This window comes from Anolis carolinensis, unplaced genomic scaffold (assembly GCF_035594765.1).
Source record: "Anolis carolinensis isolate JA03-04 unplaced genomic scaffold, rAnoCar3.1.pri scaffold_12, whole genome shotgun sequence".
In the NCBI taxonomy this organism is placed as follows: domain Eukaryota; kingdom Metazoa; phylum Chordata; class Lepidosauria; order Squamata; family Dactyloidae; genus Anolis; species Anolis carolinensis.
In genome coordinates, this window is record NW_026943823.1 from 17410996 (window position 1) to 17433458 (window position 22463).

Here is a 22463-nt window from a genome sequence, read left to right on the forward strand (position 1 = left end):
AGAGTTCATGAAGCACTGTAAAAAAGAACTTACTGTTTTGTCGCTGGAGTCTACATTTGTGAGACAAACATGCTGCTGTTTAGGTCATCGACTGATAACTGAGATATCTGCAGAGGAAGATGAAGGAGAGGAAGGAGAAAGAGAGCGTTCCCATTAAGCAGTACAAAGACGAAGAATAAATAATTCACAAATGCAGTTTCTACTCCACCAGGATGAAAGCCTAGAGTCCGTCCACATGAGACCATGATAGGGTTATGACCCCACTGTAGCTGCTATGGCACATTCTATGGGATCCTGGGATTTGGTGTCCAGGGACAAATGCTTAGAATTATCAGCCCAAATTAAAAATCCCCCGATTCTGTAGGATATTTTCAAGGCAGTTGAAAGTCTCAATCAAGAGAGAAAAGCGGGGTAACAACAACAACAACAACAACATAAAATGTACTAACATAATAATAATAATAAACTTATTGAATGTACAACTTATAATGTGCACTTTAGCTTATCTATGACCGCAGCCTCGCTGGTTTTAATTCTATGTTTTATTAAGCGTGTTTTTATATCATATGTTAATGTTCAGATTTTATAATTGGTGTATGTTTTCATTTATTGATGTATTGTATACTGTTATTGCTTTTATTTGATATTTCTGTGAGCCGCCCCGAGTCCCCTTCAGGGGAGATGGGGGCAGGATATAAATAAACTAAATAATAATAATAATAATAATAATAATAATAATAATAACAACAACAACAACAACAACAACAACAACAACAACAACAACAACAACAGGAAAAACTCAGGACCTCAAGATTGAACTTCAAAGACTCTGGCAGAAACCAGTGCAGGTGGTCTCGGTGGTGATGGGCACACTGGGTGCCGTGCCAAAAGATCTCAGCTGGCATTTGGAAACAATAGACATTGACAAAATCACGATCTGCCAACTGCAAAAGGCCACCCTACTGGGATCTGCGCGTATCGTCTGAAAATACATCACACAGTCCTAGACACTTGGGAAGTGTTAAACTTGTGATTTTGTGATATGAAATCCAGCATATCTGTCTTGTTTGCTGTGTCATACAATAATAATAATAATAATAGACACAAGTGTTTGACTTGTGATTTTGTGATACGAAATCCAGCATATCTATCTTGTTTGCTGTGTCATACAATAATAATAATAATAATAATAATAATAATAATAGACACAAGTGTTTGACTTGTGATTTTGTGATATGAAATCCAGCATATCTATCTTGTTTGCTGTGTCATACAATAATAATAATAATAATAATAATAATAGACACAAGTGTTCGACTTGTGATTTTGTGATACGAAATCCAGCATATCTATTTTGTTTGCTGTGTCATACAATAATAATAATAATAATAATAATAATAATAATAGACACAAGTGTTTGTCTTGTGATTTTGTGATACGAAATCCAGCATATCTATCATGTTTGCTGTGTCATACAATAATAATAATAATAATAATAATAATAATAATAATAATAATAGACACAAGTGTTTGACTTGTGATTTTGTGATACGAAATCCAGCATATCTATCTTGTTTGCTGTGTCATACAATAATAATAATAATAGACACAAGTTTTCGACTTGTGATTTTGTGATACGAAATCCAGCATATCTATCTTGTATGCTGTGTCATAATAAAATAATAATAATAATAATAATAATAATAATAATAATATAATTAGTACTATTATTATAATAATCTAATAAAATTTAATAAAAATAATCCTCTAAAATATGGATATCATAAATATAATAGTGATGATAATGATGATGCAATTTTTTAACCCCAAATTGCCCCTCCAAAAACGTGCGAGCCCTGTCATTGGCCCCAGTTGACCCCTCTCCCCGGCCCAACTGGACATTTGTGACAATAAAGCGATTTAAAGGGCCAAACCTGATTGGCGGTAGCAGTTGCAGCGAAAGGGACGCTGGTGACGGGTGTCGTTGCTGCAGACACAGTGGTGGGTGTAGCGCCGTGCATCATGGGGACTTTTATGTCCGGAAGCGGCATAACCGGAGGGCGTTTTTGCGTGGCGGGGAGGGCGCGTGTGCCATAAGCCACATGGTTTTGCGTGCGCGGGTGCATGTGCGACGTCACGGGAAAGGAACACCAGGGATGGCGGCATGCAACCCACGGTGCAAAGCGCGTCAAGGAGGAGGCCCGGGGGAGAGGGGGACGGAAACAAAGAAAGGAAAGAGAAAAAAAGGGGAGGGAAAAGCCAATTACAATTATGTTTCAGGAGAACAAAAACTGAAATACTTAACATTTATAAGCGGAACAATGAAAGGGGCGGACTTTGGGCGGACGAATTTCCCAAATGGACACCGTTGCGTTTGAGGATCACAACGGAAATCTTGCTTTGGAAAATCGTCCCCGTTTCTCCGATTTATGATCTCGAGTGAACATTCGGACAGGCGCATGCGATGGTTGCATTGACCAAGGCAAGCTGTGGCTCCAATTGCAAGACTTCCATTCCTTGTTACATCATGCGACCCAAAGGATGTCCAACAAGGGCAGATCTTGTCTTTATACAAACATACGATAGTCTATGTACAAAGAAAATGTGTCCAAATCTATATATATAAAAGGGTAATGAAATTTCAGCCTAGGACAAAACAACAAAACTACACATCCCAGAAACACTAAACTTGGCAGCACAACTCCTCATCCATGCCTCTAAATTCATACAACAAAAAGGAAAGAAAAATAAAGTCCTAATTAGAGGGAGAGGAATAATTGTTTTTATCCAATTGCTGCCAGTTAGAAGGCTAAGCTCCGCCCACTTCATCTCCTAGGAACCCACTCAGCCCAGGGGACAGACAGAGTTAGGCCTCACTTAGGCCTCTTCCACACTGCCTATAAGATACAGATTATCTGATTTTACCTGGATTATATGGCAGGGTAGACTCAAGGCCCTTCCACACAGTTATATAACTCATTTATAATGGACTTAATGTAAGGTAAAACCTTTACCCTTTACCTTAACTACCACCAATTCCTCAAGACTTTATTTCCCATACCACCATACTTTGCCACAGCAACGCGTGGCCGGGCACAACTATATATATATATATATAAATAACAATAGCTGGCTACTCTGGGAATCCAAGCTGGGCCTGGGAGAGGAATGCCTCTGCATTACATCTGGTGTGTGCCAATGGGTGTTAATAATAATATTAATAATAACAATAGCACTCTGGGGAAGACCCAAATGTTTAAGAAGTTGGTTGGCTAAAAGGGATTGAAATGCCTTCCGTGTCTGGCGATTTTCACCCCTCTAGTCCAAAAACCGAGGGGAGGGAGATGAGCCTTAGAAACCCTCCCATTGCTGCCAAGGGCATGAAAATGTTCATGTTTTTCATCAGCCAGACAAAAATTGATGTTGCATAAGTGGCCTATTTTCGTTAGCGGGACACAAATACAAAAATAAGACGACACGAATGAAACTACACAAAATGAACAGCAATTCCATACAAAAGCACAACACTAGTGACATATATTATTACAGTTCCCCGTACTCGCAGTTGAAATCACCAGAAGCAGAGTCACTCAGTGAAAGCAATTAGGCACTATGTAAGTATAATACTGTTATATGGGTTACCTTTACTTCTGTTAATACTGCTGGTAAAATACTTGTTACTCTATGTTTTGTTTAGATAGAAATTCATTGTTGCTGAGTATAACAACTCCTGAAGAAGGGGATTTTCTCCTTCAAACAGGGTACAAAAATACCCGGGACCCCTGTAGACTTGGGACTTTATTTGGACTTTACTTTCGAAGACTTTTTTGAGAGCGGTGCTCCAGCATTATTTTCTTCATTCCAGTATACAGCAACACGACCAACCATCTGTTTAAATTGTTTGGAAGATATTTTCATTGACTATGTATCCCTGAAGCCTATATACATTGGAACCAATACCAGACTTGAATAACTTTTGTGTTAGAGCTGTTGCTCCTTTTCATTTTGTCGGGTACGGCCAAATTGAGCTTTGTACGGGGAACTGTAATAATATATGTCATTTGGACACATTTTCTTTGTACATAGACTATCGTATGTTTGTATAGATACTTTACAAGTATTCTGGGATTTTGTATAGCAGATCTTGTCTTTGTCCCAGGACCTGCCCTTTGCTTTGCCAAAGACTCTCCCATTTACTAGTATTGTCTCCCATGACAACATTTGGATGACAAGAGAAGCAAACCTTACATGGAGAACATCCTCCTTTAAGAATACAGATGTCTACAGAAGTTATTTCATTCTGGATTCATCTGGCCATGGTCCCAACCAATCAGAGGAAGTAATACATGATGTGACAGCAAGACACAGCCAATCAGATTTGCCTGTAGAACTTGTGTCAAACCCAAGACCCATCAGATATTGGACTCCAACCCATCCCAATAGAGTTGGGATCCAGTGATATCTGGAGGGCTGTGGGTTGTGCTCAATAATAATAATAATAATAATAATAATAATAATAATAATAATAATAATAATAATAACAACAACTTTATTTTTATACCCCGCCCCATCTCCCCAGTGGGGACTCGGAGCAGCTTACATGGGGACCAAGCCCGAAACATACAACAATAAAACGATAAAACAATTATTCCAACAGTAAATATATATAATATATATATATATATATACTATAGTTGGGAAAGTGGCTTTGAATGTAAATGCAATAGGATGTCTGGATTGAAAACTTTAACCTTGTCCCAACCTCAGAGCCCCAAGTGCTGTTAGGCTTCCATTGAGTTGTCATTCAATCACATTTGAGGAACCAGTCTGGGCTGTGGCGCAGGCTGGTGAGCAGCCTGCTGCAATAAATCACTCTGACCATGAGGTCATGAGTTCGAGGCCAGCCCGTGGCGGGGTGAGCACCCGTAAATTAAAAAAAAAATAGCCCCTGCTCGTTTCTGACCTAGCAACCCGAAAGATAATTGCATCTATCAAGTAGGAAATAAGGTACCACTTATAAAGTGGGGAGGCAAATTTAACTAATTTACGACGTTGGAATGAGGAAGTGCCGTCACAGTGGATGATGAAGCAGCTGCTCCCCCCTGTGGCCAGAATCAAACATCCCCTCAGGAGAAGGTTAAATTGCCTCTGCGTCTGTCTCTGTCTTTGTTCTATGTGTATATGGGCATTGAATGTTTGCCCTATATGTGTATAATGTGATCCGCCCTGAGTCCCCTTTGGGGTGAGAAAAAAGGGCGGAATATAAATACTGTAAATAAATAAATAAATAAATAAATGAAAACAAAAGAATACTGGCCACTAGGTCCAGCAATTATAGCTTGGCCCTCTGTATCCACGCAGTCAACGGCCCTTTGAAGGCAACCATAATAAGGCTGATGTGGCCCTCGAGGAAAAGAAGACCCTAGTCTATAGGAAAACGAATACGTAGCCAATCAGATGTCCGGAGCCATTATTAACTTCCCGTTTCCTTTGGCCATTGGCCAGCCAGAGAAAACAGGAATATGACGTGATGGCAGGACATTGCCAATCGGATTTGCCTATGTGACAATAATAACTCAGCAAGTCTGATGTTTTCACAGATTGGTTTGGCCACTGGCCCATGCAATTGGGGATCACAGAGGAATGTAGCTGATCAGATTTGCTGACATGACAACAATGCATAGGTAAAGGTAAAGGTTTCCCCTGACGTTAAGTCCAGTCATGTCCAACTCTGGGGGTTGGTGCTCATCTCCATTTCTAAGCCAAAGAGCCGGCGTTGTCCATAGACACCTCCAATGTCATGTGGCCACTGGCATGACTGCATGGAGCACCGTTACCTTCCCGCCGGAGAGGTACCTATTGATCTACTCCAGGGGTCCCCTAACTTTTTAAACAGGAGGCCAGTTCACGGTCCCTCAGACCATTGGAGGGCTGGACTATAGCCGGGAAAAAAAACTATAAACAAATTCCTATGCACACTGCACATCTCTTATTTTGAAGTAAAAAACCCCAAACAGGAACAAATACAGCCTCAATGTTAATCATAATCATAATCATAAAAAGGGTTGGATGCATCACACAGCCCTAAACGCTTGGGAACTTGCGATTTTGTGATACGAAATCCAGCATGTATATCTTGTTTGCTGTGTTATACTGTGTATTTGTGTCAATAATAATAATAATAATAATAATAATAATAATAATAATAATAATAATAATAAAGAGGATTGGAAGGGACCACTTGGGCCATTTAGTCAAGCCCCCTTCTGCCTTTGTGCACAAAAAGCATCGGCAAAGCACCCCCTTGATAATTAATTATTAATTAAATAATAATTAAAATACCATTATAAACAAGCAAAGCTCTGGAAGGCACGCACTGGGCAAGGGAGGAGGCGGGGGCCGGATAAATGGCTTCGATGGGCCGCATGTGGCCCCCGGGCCTTAGTTTGGGGACCCCTGATCTACTCACATTGGCATGTTTTCGAACTGCTAGGTTGGCAGAAGCTGGGGCTAACAGCGGGTGCTCACTCCGCTCCCGGGATTTGAACCTGGGATCTTTCGGTCTGCAAGTTCAGCAGCTCAGCGCTTTAACACACTTCGCCACCAGGGCTCCAAAAATGTATAGCCAATCAGATTCGCCAAACGGAGATCCGCAGATTTGTTTGGCCCAGTTAATCGGGGATCACAGTGGAAATGGGACAATGGCGATCTCAACCCATCAGTGATATGACGGAAATCAGAGGTGGAACAAAGCCACGAGGCGACACAAACAGGTGAGAGTTTTTGGTGGGGTGGGTGTTTTTCCCCCCGGCCACATTGCACATGCACGGAAAGGGCACATGTACGGTTTGCGGCACGTGCCACAGACACCATGCACTGCGCCACCCGCCCTCCCCTCGGCCTCTGCGCCTCGTTCGGGTTTAGGAAAAGGCGGACGTTTGCGGAGTCCAAAAGCACCTACCAACGCCTGCTGTGGGAGCCATGCAGAGCACAGAGCCTGCGCACCATGCAGTGAAGCGTGGAGAGATGGACAGAAGGGACAGGTCATTAGTGAAGCAGTTCACGGGTTAACAGAGGACTTAGAAGAAAGAAATCATACTCTTTTCAACAAACAACCAAAGGAAAACAAGAGGCTGCCGCAGGTTCGCTTTGCGTTGCAAAGACGCATGCAAAGTTCAGATTTTGGAAACTGTGCCGAAAGAGATTAAGTCTTGGATTCTTTGACATGATTTGGAGGCACACAAAGCCCATAGCCAACTTGCCTTACAAATAGAAATCTCATCCAGACAGTAAATCGGAGCTTTCATCTTCTTGTGTTATAAACTGTGTACAGTAGAGTCTCACTAATCCAAGCCTCGCTTATCCAAGCCTCTGGATAATCCAAGCCATTTTTGTAGTCAATGTTTTCAATATATTGTGATATTTTGGTGCTAAATTCGTAAATACAGTAATTACAACATAATATTACTGCGTATTGAACTACTTTTTCGGTCAAATTTGTTGTATAACATTATGTTTTGGTGCTTAATTTGTAAAATCATAACCTAATTTGATGTTTAATAGGCTTTTCCTTAATCCCTCCTTATTATCCAAGATATTCGCTTATCCAAGCTTCTGCCGGCCCGTTTAGCTTGGATAAGTGAGACTCTACTGTATATTGTTTAATGTATTTGCGTTGTTACTTTTGTAATGTTGTGAGCCGCCCCGAGTCCCCACGGGGAGATGGTGGCGGGGTATAAATAAATAATAATAATAATAATAATAATTATTATTATTATTATTACAGTAGAGTCTCACTTATCCAACACTTGCTTATCCAACATTCTGGATTATCCAACACATTTTTGTAGTCAATGTTTTAAATACATCGTGATATTTTGGTACTACAGTAGAGTCTCACTTATCCAACATAAACAGGCCGGCAGAATGTTGGATAAGCGAATATGTTTGATAATAAGGAGGCATTAAGGAAAAGCCTATTAACATAAAATTAGGTTATGATTTTACAAATTAAGCACCAAAACATCATGTTAGACAACAAATTTGGCAGAAAAAGTAGTTCAATATGCAGTAATGCTATGTAGTAATTACTGTATTTATGAATTTAGCACCAAAATATCACGATATATTGGAAACATTGACTACAAAAATGGCTTGGATTATCCAGAGGCTTAGATAAGCAAGGCTTGGATAAGTACTGTATTATTATTATTATTATTATTATTATTATTATTACAGTAGAGTCTCCCTTATCCAACACTCGCTTATCCAACATTCTGGATTATCCAACACATTTTTGTAGTCAATGTTTTAAATACTTAAATACTTTAAATACAATGTTTTATTTTTCTTTTCTTTTTGTTGTATCAACCTAGAGGCATGGATGATGGATTGTGTTGTCAATTTTCGAGGTTGTGAGGTGTTTAGTTTTGTTGTTTTGGCGGTCGCCAGGATTCCATCACTCTTTTATATATATAGATGGCCATAGCTATGCCATAGTTTTGCCATCTGGCTATGGATTGTGGCCAATATATAAGGTTGGATCGACACTGCTATACTATGGCCATTGTAGACCCATAGCTTTCAAACTGCATCTACACCGACCCTATAACGCAGTGTAGATCCAGTCGTAATTTTTAAAGCACTGACTCAGAATTGGCAAAGAATCCAAGAAATGATTTTTCCAGCAGAACTGGAAAAAGGAGGAAAAACAAGGCAGTGAGTCCAAGAGAGAGAGAAAAGAGGAAGGAGTAGTGTTTCCGAATTCAATTTACTAAGAAAAAGAGGCAGAACCTTTTCCTATTTACAGTAGAATCTCACTTATCCAACGTAAACGGGCTGACAGAATGTTGGATAAGCGAATATGTTGGATAATAATAATAATAATTATATACGATGATGACCTGCCAAAAATATCAAATGTTGAAAGGATGTTTTTCAAAGCAATGCAGAGGAGCTGGAAGTGGATACAGGGTTTGCTTTGGTTTTTGTTTTCTTGCTCTATTATTATAAATTTATATGCATATATAAAGGTATATATATTTATTTCCATTGTACTTGGTTTTTTTCTTTCTTTTCCTTTCTATATGTTTTTTCATTTTTTTCTAATTTTTATGTATATGTTAAAATCACAAATAAAATATTTTTTTTTAAAAAAGGAGAGATTAAGGAAAAGCCTATTAAACATCAAATTAGGTTATGATTTTACAAATTAAGCACCAGAGCATCATGTTATACAACAAATTTTACAGAAAAAGTAGTTCAATACGCAGTAATGCTATGTAGTAATTACTATATTTATGAATTTAGCACCAAAATATCATGATATATTGAAAACATTGACTACAAAAATGCGTTGGATAATCCAGAACGTTGGATAAGTGAGTGTTGGATAAGTGAGACTCTACTGTATATGCATCTACACCGACCCTATAATGCAGTGTAAATCCAGTCGAATTTTTTAAAGCACTGACTCAGAATTTATTTACTACATTTATATCCCACTCTTCTCACCCCGAAGGGGACTCAGAGTGGCTTATAAATTTAATGAACATACAATATATTATTAGCATAACACAATATAAGCATTAAATAACTATATTATACTATATCATTATATGGTAATATTATTAGAATTGGCAAAGAATCCAAGAACTGATTTGCAACGAATTGAGCAGAACTGGAAAAAGGAGGAAAAACAAGGCAGTGAGTCCGAGAGAGAAAAGAGGAAGGAACAGTGTTTCCAAATTCAATTTACTAAGAAAAAGAGGCAAAACCTTTTCCTATTTATTTATTTTTAGCCTCTCTTCTCTCATTGCTCCGAAAGGTATCAGGATTAGAAGGAAAGTGAGCCCAAGTCTCTTAGGAATCCGCCGGCTTCCTAAAAGCACATTAAGGCAACACTTTCGGAGAACACCGTGTGCCTCCTTTGTGCTGACGTTCGGAAAGGAAATACAAATCTATGGAACGCGGCAACTTGTGGACAAAACAAGGGATTGTTTTGAAAGGTCTGGGTGTGACCCACAGCCTCCTTGAAAACATCTCCGAATTTGCACGGCTTTAAAAAAAAAGGTTCTAAAAACCCAGACTTTCTTGGCTATTCCTTTTTCCATGTGTTGTCGAAGGCTTTCATGGCCGGGATCACAGGGTTGTTGTATGTCTTTCGGGCTGTGTGGCCATGTTCCAAAAGCATTCTCTCCTGATGTTTCACCCACATCTATGGCAGGCATCCTCAGAGTTTGTGAGGTATGGAGAAACTAAGTAAGGAAAGGAAAGAATATATATCTGTGTAGAGTCCAGGGTGTGGCAAGAGTGCTTTGTCACTGGGAGCCAGCATTAATGTTTCAGTTAATCACCCTAATTAGCACGTGGACAACTTCAACATAAAGGAAGAAACCATGAAAATGAACAAAATCTGGCTACCAGTATTAAAAAACTCAAAAATCAAAACAATAGATGGGAACCAACACTCTGAGGGCAGAAGACAGATAATGACTGAACAAAGGATGCCCCCAGGCAAGAGACAAAACCTTTCCAATGCTAATTAGGGTGATTAACTGAAACATTAATGCTGGCTTCCCAGTAACAAAGGACTCTTACCACACCCTGGACTCTACACAGATATATATTCTTTCCTTTCCTTACTTAGTTTATCCATGCCTCACAACCTCTGAGGATGCCTGCCATAGATGTGGGCGAAACGTCAGGAGAGAATGCTTCTGGAACATGGCCACACAGCCCGAAAGACATACAACAACCCTGTGATCCCGGCCATGAAAGCCTTCGACAACACAATGGGAATTGTCATTTTGCAAGGCTCTTTCTGTCAAACAGTGCGTGACGCCTCAGCAAACTACAACTCCCAAACTTCCACATTACACGGTGCAACCACGATTTTTGTTCCTGGGTTATAAATGTCATTTCCCAATTGGTTGTATCACAAAAATACGGGGAAAGTTTATGAAACTGCAAAAACTTTGTTCTTGTGGGAGGGATATCCTGCAGCACATTTTTCTCTAATTTTTCAATGAATCTCTCATCAAGTCTCAACCAATTCAACCTTGTTTGTGGCAGTCACAAAAACAAAGTTTCTGGAGAATAACAACTACTGTATACACTTGAGTATAAGCCTAGTTTTTCAGCCCCTTTTTTAGATTAAAAAAGCCCCCGTCGGCTTATACTTGGGTGAGGGTCCTGGTTGGCTTATATTTGAGTCAGCTTATACTCGAGAATATATGGCACATTTATTATTTTTCTTTGTTATTATTAGAATTATTACATTTATTATTTTACTCTATTATTATTACATTTATTATTGTACTCTAACATTGTTGCTACTGTTACATTTATTTTATTCTATTTTTTAATATTAATAATACATTTGTTATTTTACTCTTATTATTATTACATTTATTATTGCACTCTATTATTTTTGCTACTGTTACATTTATTTTATTCTATTTTTATTATTATTAATACATTTGTTATTTTACTCTGATCTTATTATAATTATTACATTTATTATTCTACTCAAGACTGTCCAACTCTGATCAAATCATTATTCTCATCTTCTTCCATGTAAATGTGCTTATGTATCCTTTTAATAATAATAGAGTAAAATAATACATGTAATAATAATAATAAATACAGGAAAATAATACATGTAGTAATAAATAGAGTAAAATAATAAATGGAATAATAATAATAATAAGATCAGAGTGAAATAATAAATGTATTAGTAAAAATAAAAAATAAATGTGATAGTAGCAACAATAATAGAGAAAAATAATAAATGTATAGTAGAGTCTCACTTATCCAACATAAACGGGACAGCAGAATGTTGGATAAGCGAATATGTTGGATAATAAGGAGGGATTAAGGAAAAGCCTATTAAACATCCAGGTTATGCTTTTACAAATTAAGCACCAAAACATCATGTTATACCAACAATTTGACAGAAAAAGTTGTTCAATACGCAATAATGCTATGTAGAAATTACTGTATTTACGAAATTGGCACCAAAATATCACGATGTATTGAAAACATTGACTACAAAAAAGTGTTGGATAACCCAGAACGTTGGATAAGCAAGTGTTGGATAAGTGAGACTCTACTGTAATACCAATCGTAATAGAGAAAAATAATGAATGTAATAATTCCAATAATATTAGAGAAAAATAATAAATGTACCATATATTCTCGAGTATAAGCTGACCCAAATATAAGCCAACCAGGACCCTCACCCGAGTATAAGCCGAGGGGGCTTTTTCAGTCTTAAAAAAGGGCTGAAAAACTAGGCTTATATTCGAGTATATACAGTATATATATATGGACATTTCCACACTCTATTCTCTCTCTCTCCAATTTCCATGTTGGCTCAGAATGGAATTTTATCCCAACCAGGACACAGTTTTCTGGCTGGGGATTCTGGGACTTATCGTTTAAAAAATAATAAAATCAATGTCCATGCTCTGATTTTCCCACTTCTACAATAGCCAAGGATTCTGGAAACTGTGATCCAAAGGCACAAAGCAACACACAGACCCCCCGCTTCCTCCCCGAAATGCTTCCCGAAGGACCTACCTGTCGGGATAAAGGTGGGCGGTTGCAGTTGCATGTTGGCGAGGGCCTGCTGATAGTGGAAAACACTGGGGTTAAAGACTGGGGTGGCACCATTGTTTTTTTCAAGTGCTGGCCTCTTTGGTAAAGGTTGAAGAGCACCCGGCGGCAGCGCCTGGAGAAACCAAAGGCAAGAGAAAAGGGGGACGGAGAGAGAAGGGGGGAGAAAACACCATTATAGACAATGCACTGTTGCTGTTGCACATCAACGGCAACAGTACCAGATCTAATAATAATAATAATCTGCACGCATCATCCGAAAATACATCACACAGTCGCAGACACTTGGGAAGTGTTCGACTTGTGATTTTGTGATACGAAATCCAGCATATCTATCTTGTTTGCTGTGTCATAATAAAATAATAATAATAATATTGATGTTGCCATCCCAGGTGACAGTCGCATTGACAAAAAACAACAGGAAAAACTCAGCCGCTATCAGGACCTCAAGACTGAACTTCTAAGACTCTGGCAGAAACCAGTGCAGGTGGTCCCGGTGGTGATGGGCACACTGGGTGCCGTGCCAAAAGATCTCAGCCAGCATTTGGAAACAATAGACATTGACAAAATTACGATCTGCCAACTGCAAAAGGCCACCCGAATGGGATCGGTGCGCATCATCCGAAAATACATCACACAGTCCTAGACACTTGGGATGTGTTCAACTTGTGATTTTGTGATATGAAATTCAGCATGTCTATCTTTGCTGTGTCATAATAACATAATAATAATAATAATAATAATAATAATAATAATAATAATAATAATAGACATTGACAAAATTATTATCTGCCAACTGCAAAAGGCCACCCGATTGGGATCTGTACACATCATCCGAAAATACATCACACAGTCCTAGATACTTGGGAAGTGTTCGACTTGTGATTTTGTGATACGAAATCCAGCATATCTATCTTGTTTGCTGTATCATATAATAATAATAATGATGATGTCAACCCTCCACATTTGCAGACTTCTATGAATCTACCTATTCGTAGACTTGAATAAAATGGTATCTTTAGGAAAGGCTAGATATGGTCAACACTGCACTAGAGAAGTTAGAGATTTCTCAAGAAGTCTTCTTTCTAGGAAATGCCAGATACTCTGTGGTCAATATCTGGTGGAAGATGACCACAGAGAGAAGACCTTCATATTGCTAGGGAAAGACTCTTTCTAGGAAACTCTTGGTCCTCCAGCACGTCTGGTGAATGTTGGCCATGGAGTCGTATTGGGAGACCCAAGCGATTCCTGGCCAACCCTTGGCCCTCCAGAACACTTTTATGGTCAATATCTGGTAGACATTGACCATCCAATCATATTGGAAGGCCGAGAGAGTCAATGTGATTGCCAATTTCTGGTGGAAAGTGGCCATGGAGGACCTAGATGTTCCTGGAGAAGTGTTCTCTCTATGAAGCTCTGGGTCTTCTACACAATGTTATGGTCCAGGTCATGGTCAATACCTGGTAGACATTGACCATCCCATCATATTGGAAGGCCGAGAGAGTCAATGTGATTGCCAATTTCTGGTGGAAGGTGGCCATGGAGGACCTAGATGTTCCTGGAGAAGTGTCCTCTCTATGAAGCTCTGGGTCATCTACACAATGCTATGGTCCATGTCATGGTCAATATCTGGTAGACATTGACCATCCCATCATATTGGGATTGGCCAATTTCTGTTGGAAGGTGGCCATGGAGGACCTAGATGTTCCTGGAGAAGTGTCCTCTCTATGAAGCTCTGGGTCTTCTACACAATGCTATGGTCCATGTCATGGTCAATATCTGGTAGACACTGACCATCCCATCATATTAGGATTGGCCAATTTCTGGTGGAAGGTAGCCATGGAGGACCTAGATATTCCTGGGGAAGTGTTCTCTCTATGAAGCTCTGGGTCTTCTACACAATGCTATGGTCCATGTCATGGTCAATATCTGGTAGACATGGACCATCCCATCATATTGGGATTGGCCAATTTCTGGTGGAAGGTGGCCATGGAGGACCTAGATGTTCCTGGAGAAGTGTCCTCTCTATGAAGCTCTGGGTCTTCTACACAATGCTATGGTCCATGTCATGGTCAATATCTGGTAGACATTGACCATCCCATCATATTAGGATTGGCCAATTTCTGGTGGAAGGTAGCCATGGAGGACCTAGATATTCCTGGGGAAGTGTTCTCTCTATGAAGCTCTGGGTCTTCTACACAATGCTATGGTCCATGTCATGGTCAATATCTGGCAGACATTGACCATCCCATCATATTGGGATTGGCCAATTTCTGGTGGAAGGTGGCCATGGAGGACCTAGATGTTCCTGGAGAAGTGTCCTCTCTATGAAGCTCTGGGTCTTCTACACAATGCTATGGTCCATGTCATGGTCAATATCTGGTAGACATTGACCATCCCATCATATTGGGATTGGCCAATTTCTGGTGGAAGGTGGCCATGGAGGACCTAGATGTTCCTGGAGAAGTGTCCTCTCTATGAAGCTCTGGGTCTTCTACACAGTGCTATGGTCCATGTCATGGTCAATATCTGGCAGACATTGACCATCCCATCATACTGGAAGGCCGAGAGTCAATGTGATTGCCAATTTATGGTGGAAGGTGGCCATGGAGGACCTAGATGTTCCTGGAGAAGTGTCCTCTCTATGAAGCTCTGGGTCTTCTACACAATGCTTGGTCCATGTCTGATCCCAGAGAGTTCAAGAAGAAATACAAAGGTGTTCTTGTTTGGTATCCGTAAAGCCTTCTCCAACTTATGGCCATCGTATGAATGACCGCTCGCTCTGCCACCCCAATGGCCACACAAGACACAGACCCAACGTGGGAGACAAACACAAGCGTATGCTATGCAAGCTAAAAAAAAAGTTGGCTACATGCAAAGCAAGAAGGCTAGAGAGGTCCAAGTACCAGGTCAAAGGTGGTCCCGAGGGTTCGCTTCTGCGACCGGAGAAGAGCCGGCTGAGTCTGAGTTAGCAGGCAGCGAGCGCATGACGGTAAATGAGCCAAGGGAGGGTTGGTTGGTTGTTTGGTTTCAAGCACAACAACAGAAAACAGCAAGCAGAATGGTGTCAAAAAAAAAAAAGAAAAAGAAAAGAAAAAACAAGGAGAGCGGCACGGTGGAGGGGGTGAAGAGAAAACACAAATAGCATGAATGCATTACATAAGAGATTGTATTTTAAACACACACAGACAGATGCACAGATGGCACATGCGCAAACGAAAGGCAAAGGGCCCCGGAACATGCACTGGACACAAATGTTTGGCTTCACTTTAAATTGGTGGCACCGTTTGCAGAACAGAAAGAGAAAGGTGAGAAATCCAATATCGCCCCGTTCAAGACTCCAAGGGTTGCAAGACAAAGGGCTCCAAGTGCTGCATTTCCATTTCTAGCCCTCATGAATGTGGAAAGGAATCCAATTATATAATAATAATAATAATAATAATAATAATAATAATAATAATAATAATAATAATAATAATTGAACTGCAAAGACTCTGGCAGAAACCAGTGCAGGTGGTCCCAGTGGTGATGGGCACATTGGGTGCTGTGCCAAAAGATCTCAGCCGGCATTTGGAAACAATAGACATTGACAAAATTACGATCTGCCAACTGCAAAAGGCCACCCTACTGGGATCTGCACGCATCATCTGAAAATACATCACACAGTCCTAGACACTTGGGAAGTGTTCGACTTGTGATTTTGTGAAACGAAATCCAGCATATCTATTTTGTTTGCTGTATCATAATAAAATAATAATATTTCCCCGAAGGGCTCCAAGTGCTGCACTTCCATTTCTAGCCCTCATGAATGTGGAAAGGAATCCGATGATATAATAATAATAATAATAATAATAATAATAATTATTATTATTATTATTATTATTATTATTATTATTATTATTATTATTTTTATATCCCATCTCCCCGAAGGGCTCCAAGTGCTGCATTTCCATTTCTAGCCCTCATGAATGTGGAAAGGAATCCGATGATTTAACACTCTCCTCATTGTCAAAGGCTTTCATGGCCAGAACCACTGAGTTGTTGTGAGTTTTCTGGGTTGTATGGCCATGTTCCAGAAGCATTCTCTCCTGACTTTTCGCCCACATCTATGGCAGGCATCCTCAGAAGTTGAAAGGTGTTGGAAACTAGACAACTGGGATTTATATATAGTAGAGTCTCACTTATCCAACATTCGCTTATCCAACGTTCTGGATTATCCAACGCATTTTTGTGGCACAGGCTGGTTAGCAGCCAGCTGCAATAAATCACTCTGACCAAGAGGTCATGAGTTCAAAGCCAACCCGTGTCGGGGTGAGCACCTGACAATTAAAAATAAAAAATAGCCCCTGCTCGTTGTTGACCTAAGCAACCTGAAAGATAGTTGCATCTATCAAGTAGGAAATTTAGGTACCACTTATACGTGGGGAGGCTAATTTACGACACCATAAAAATCATCCAGCCACCGTTGGAATGAGGAAGTTGCCCTCGCAGTGGATGATGCTGCTCCCCTTGTGGCCAGAATCAAGCATACCCTCAGGAAACTGGAAACTGGAGAAGGTTTAAATTGCCTCTGTGTCTGTCTCTGTCTGTTCTATGTTATATGGTGTAATGAAGTGTGAATTTTTTGGTTTACAGATGTTATGTTAATTGTGTGTTTGTGTTTTAAAAGGGTAAGTATTTCAGTTATTGCATCTCTGCACTCAGAGGTTGGTTGCCATGAAGAAGTAGGCAGAGCCAACTGCCGTTTTGTTGAAGAAGTGCAGAGTTTTTAAAAAAGGAGTTCAGTCTGTGCTCTGATGAGGCACAGGGAAGACTGATCCTAGGTTGAAGGGATCAGGGAGGCTCAACTGCTTATTTTTGAGTCGGATTAAAATAAGTTTGGTGACTTATTTAATGTAGTCTGTTTCCTGATAAGGAACAGAGAATCTGTGATCACAGGGTGACTGCGGTTTAAAAGCAGTAGAGAAAGAAGTGACATTTTAGGGAATTTGACTCATCTCATTCTAATATTGCAACTGTTAATCAAAGTGCCTCTAAGGAGAAACAATTTTGTAACCACTTAGCTCTGTGCCTGAATAAACTTGTTATTGTTCCTCTAACATCTAAGCTCCTGTCGCATATATTATAAAATGAGTTGTGTTACCATCTAAAGTGAATAATAAGAAGAAAGAATTAAAAGGTCTCCTCTCTGAGTCATTTGGTGGCTACATCTTTCCAAAATGGTGTCAATCATTAATAGCTCCTTTCACAATTGGTGGCAGCGTTAATAAAACCTTTATAATTTGGTGGCAGCGTTATAAAGACTTTACAATTTTGTGGCAGCGGATATATAATTCTTCACAATTGGCATTGAATGTTTGCCTTATATGTGTACAATGTGATCCGCCCTGAGTCCCCTTCGGGGTGAGAAGGGCGGAATGTAAATACTAGACATGTCCGATCGATGGAAAAAGTGTTTTAATTCTCGTTTCTAAAGTAGGGGGCGCTGGTGCTTCGATATAGAAAGTATTTCCGATTTTTTCACCCCAAAATTTCGGATATTTTCGAAAAATCGTAATGATTCTAAATGTTTCTAAAATGGCAGACTCACATGCGCAATCGCCCAAAAAAAAAAAAAAAAAGGAACCGGTAGGGAGGACTTTTACAGGGCTCTCCCGCCCTCATTTCTTGAGCTATCCTCATCAAATTTGCAAATAAGCTCCCATTCAAGGTAGGTTGCAGAAACAAAACAATTTTTAAAATATTTTTTAAAATATATATTTTTAAAAAAAATTGGGGCAAAAAAATTAATGAAACATTAAGAGACAATTAGAGAATGGGCCAACAATGGTCGGAATTACATTGCTGGTTGCGCTATGAGACAATGTCTCGGAATGCGTATCAAAAAGCGAGAACAATCTGAAATAATTCCGATATACAATTCAAAACGATTTTTTGGACATGTCTAGTAAATACAGTAAATAAATAAATAGGCTTAACCTCTGTGCACCCCTAATGTTTTAGCGAGGCCCCCAGCAGGTCCCTTACCATTGCGGCTGCAGCCGTTTGGTTCACCTGGTGCTGAGCTGCCTTGATTTTGGCTTGCAAGTGTGCTGGGGGATGAAAGTACTTGCATTTCTCCCGGGAGCACCGGCCTTTGATGTAATCCATGCACACCGTGACCGTGTTCTCATTCGTGTCGATCATGGCGACCTCGATAGGGTGCGCGTAGCGGCAGTCGTTCTCGCCCCGGGTGCAGTTGCCGCGCTGGAACTCCCGGCAAACCTTGGAAGGAAGAGGCGGCATTCAAATGGGAAGGAAGGATGTCCCCGAAACATCCCGTGTGGGAAACGCAAAAGGAACAGAAAGCAGGGCCTGCACTCAGACACAAGTCGGGCATCCGTGCTCCGGAATGCTTGTGAGCAGGATTATTTTCCGATTTTGGAATTCCCGCATGTACACATACAAACATAATGAGGTACTGTAGCTTGGAAATGGTGCCCAAGTCTAAATACAGAATTAATTCATGTTCCCTTTAACATTTTATACATACAGTCTGAAAGTACCGTATATACTCGAGTATAAGCCAACCCAAATATAAGCCAAGGCACCTAATTTTACCACAAAAAAAACTGGGAAAACATTGACTCCAGTATAAGCCGAAGGTGGTAAATTTCAGAAATAAAAATAGATACCCTGTTTCCCAGAAAATAAGACATCCCCGAAAAATAAGACCTAGTAGACGTTTTGCTGAATTGCTAAATATAAGGCCTCCCCCGAAAGTAAGACCTAGCAAAAGTTTTTGTTTGGAAGTTTGCCCAGCGCCTGCCAAACAGAACACCAGAGCATGCAGGATTGGTAAATGTACATTCCAGTTGTACATGGAAATATTGGTAGTAACAAGAAATTCTTGATAGGATTCACAGTTTGTCTGGTTATGCTGGTTTGTGATGACAACTACTGTACAGTATATAATAAATGCTCATTTTTTTGTTCAATAATAAATGTGAATTCTTCTTCATGGAAAAATAAGACATCCCCTGAAAATAAGACCTAGCACATCTTTGGGAGCAAAAATTAATATAAGACACTCTTATTTTCGGGGAAATACGGTACCAATAAAATTACATTAATTAATTAATTCAGTAGGTTAAATGTTTTGGAATATTTACATCAAGCTCAAATTTAAGATAAGATTGTCCAACTCTGATCAAATCATTATTCTCATCTTCTTCAATGTCAATGTGCTTATGTATCCTTTTAATAATAATAGAGTAAAATAATACATCTAATAATAATAATAAATACAGGAAAATAATACAAGTCATAATAAATAGAGTAAAATAATAAATGCAATAATAATAAGATCAGAGTGAAATAATAAATGTATTAATAATAATAATAAAAATAGAGTAAAATAAATGTAATACCGTGTTTCCCCGAAAATAAGAAAGTGTCTTATATTAATTTTTGCACCCAAAGATGCTCTAGGTCTTATTTTAAGGGGCTGTCTTATTTTTCCATGAAGAAGAATTTACATTTATTGTCGAACAAAAAAATGAACATTTATTATATACTGCACAGTAGTTGTCATCACAAACTAGCCTAACCAGACAAATTGTGAATCCTATCAAGAATTTCTTATTACTACCATTATTTCCATGTATATGGTACATACATTTACCAATCCTGCATGCTCTGGTGTTCTGTTCAGCGGACATCCTTCCAAACAAAAACTTTGCTAGGTCTTACTTTTGAGGGAGGCCTTATATTTAGCAATTCAGCAAAACCTCTACTAGGTCTTATTTTCGGGGAAACAGGGTAGTAGCAACAATAATAGAGAAAAAGAATAAATGTAATAATACTAATAATAACAATACAGAAAAATAATAAATGTACCATATATTCTCGAGTGTAAGCTGACCAAAATATAAGCCAACCAGGACCCTCACCCGAGTATAAGCCGAGGGGGGCTTTTTCAGTCTTAAAAAAAGGGATGAAAAACTAGGCTTATACTCGAGTATATACAGTAAACGGTGAACTGAAACAAACGGCGAACTGAAACAAAACGAAGTTGGGGTAACATTGGTCAGAAATGATACATTAGCCTACTGATGCCTCAATTAATGTAATTTTATTGGTATCTATTTTTATTTCTGACATTTACCACTCTCGGCTTATACTGGAGTCAATGTTTTCCCAGTTTTTTTGTGGTAAAATTAGGTGTCTCGGCTTATATTCAGGTCAGCTTATACTTGAGTATATACGGTAAGTCAATGTGGTCGTGGCTTATCCGGTGTTTGTGGATCCTGGACGAGAGGGACAAGGAACAAGACTCAAAAAGGCGAAGCAAATACCTCTAGCTTATCCGTCCTCATGAGTTTCTGTCCGGTGGAGCCGCCCGGGACCGAAACCGCCGGGTTTCCCGGGACCAGGACAGGCGTATTTGGTAACAGCTCAGCAGGGACCAAGCCCATTCCGTGGGAGACGTGGCTCAGGTAGGGACTGAACGCCATGGTGGGGCTGGTGGCAAGCGAAGGAGTCACAGGAAACGTTGTCTGTCGGGGAAAAGAAAGAAGGAAACGGCACGGGAGTTCAGTTAAGGTGACCGTAAGGCTTTGCAAAGGAGTCGTTCCATCCCATCAGCCTGGAGACAAAACCCTTTGAATCTCCTATTGCTTTCTGGCCGTCCTTCCCTCCCCTCTGTATTGATTCAGGCTCACAAGGATGTTCAAAGACCAGCCTGAATCATTAACAGCTTTAATGACACAATTAAAGAGCCACCTTAGGCAATTAACATTGTAGTCTCCCCAAACTCACTCCATTCCTACCAATTAACTAAGGAGAAATGAGGAATCTGGCCATTTCTGAGCAGGATTCCATAGAATTGAGACATGGAAGTTACGGTGGTGCCAAACTGCATTCATTCTACAGTGCAGATGCAGCCATAAACAGATCAGGAAAGAGGGTTGTTGTATGTCTTTCGGCTGGGCTGTGTGGCCATGTTCCAGAAGTATTCTCTCCTGACGTTTCGCCCACATCTATGGCAGGCATCCTCAGAGGTTGTGAGGCATGGATAAACTAGGCAAGGAAGGTAAATATATATCTGTGGAGAGTCCAGGGTGTGACAAGAGTCCTTTGTCAGTTGGAAGCCAGCGCTAATGTTTCAGTTAATCACCCTAAGGAAAGGGCTGTGGTGCAGGCTGGAAAGCAAGCCAACTGCAACAAATCAACAAATCACTCTGACCAAGAGGTCATGAGTTCGAGGCCAGCCCGGTGCCTGCGTCTTGTCTCTGTCTCTGTTCTATGTCATGGCATTGAATGCGGAATATAAATGCTGTAAATAAATAAATAATAAATAATTCGCATTGGAAAGGTTTGTCTTTTGCCTGGGGAGCATCCTTTGTTCAGAGTCATTAGCCGTCCTTGGGACTTGACCACTCCAACAACTATCCTGTCAGACTACACAGAGAAGCCATTGAAATCTACAAGCATGTGGACAACTTCAACAGAAAGGAGGAAACCATGAAAATGAACAAAACCTGGCTACCAATATTGAAAAACTCAAAAATCAGAACAGTAGATGGGAAGCAACACTCTGAGGGCAGAGGAGCCCCAAGGACGGCTAATGACTCTGAACAAAGGATGCCCCCCAGGCAAGAGACGAACCTTTCCAATGCTAATTAGGGTGATTAACTGAAACATTAACACTGGCTTCCAACTGACAAAGGACTCTTGTCACACCCTGGACTCTTCACAGATATATATTTACCTTCCTTGCCTAGCTTATCCATGCCTCACCCTCTGAGGGTGCCTGCCATAGAGGTGGGCGAAACGTCAGGAGAGAATACTTCTGGAACATGGCC

At 39.9% G+C, this 22463-nt stretch overlaps 1 protein-coding gene across 7 annotated transcripts in view; it reads right to left on the reverse strand.

Annotated features, from left to right (window-relative positions):
• mbnl3 (muscleblind like splicing regulator 3) overlaps window positions 1-22463 on the reverse strand; it is a 136195-nt gene that overhangs the window by 15588 nt on the left and 98144 nt on the right. For 5 of the 7 annotated variants that reach the window (XM_062963826.1, XM_062963828.1, XM_062963827.1 and 2 more), the window contains exons 4-9: window positions 20955-21155; window positions 18646-18882; window positions 12583-12733; window positions 6962-6997; window positions 1935-2029; window positions 34-107 (exon numbers count right to left, since the gene is read on the reverse strand). In XM_062963826.1, the coding sequence (XP_062819896.1) occupies window positions 51-107; window positions 1935-2029; window positions 6962-6997; window positions 12583-12733; window positions 18646-18882; window positions 20955-21155 (777 nt within the window). In that variant the 3' untranslated portion in view covers window positions 34-50. The remainder of the gene's footprint in view (window positions 1-33; window positions 108-1934; window positions 2030-6961; window positions 6998-12582; window positions 12734-18645; window positions 18883-20954; window positions 21156-22463) is intronic. The other 2 variants (XM_062963831.1, XR_010001039.1) reach the window with 2 other exon arrangements.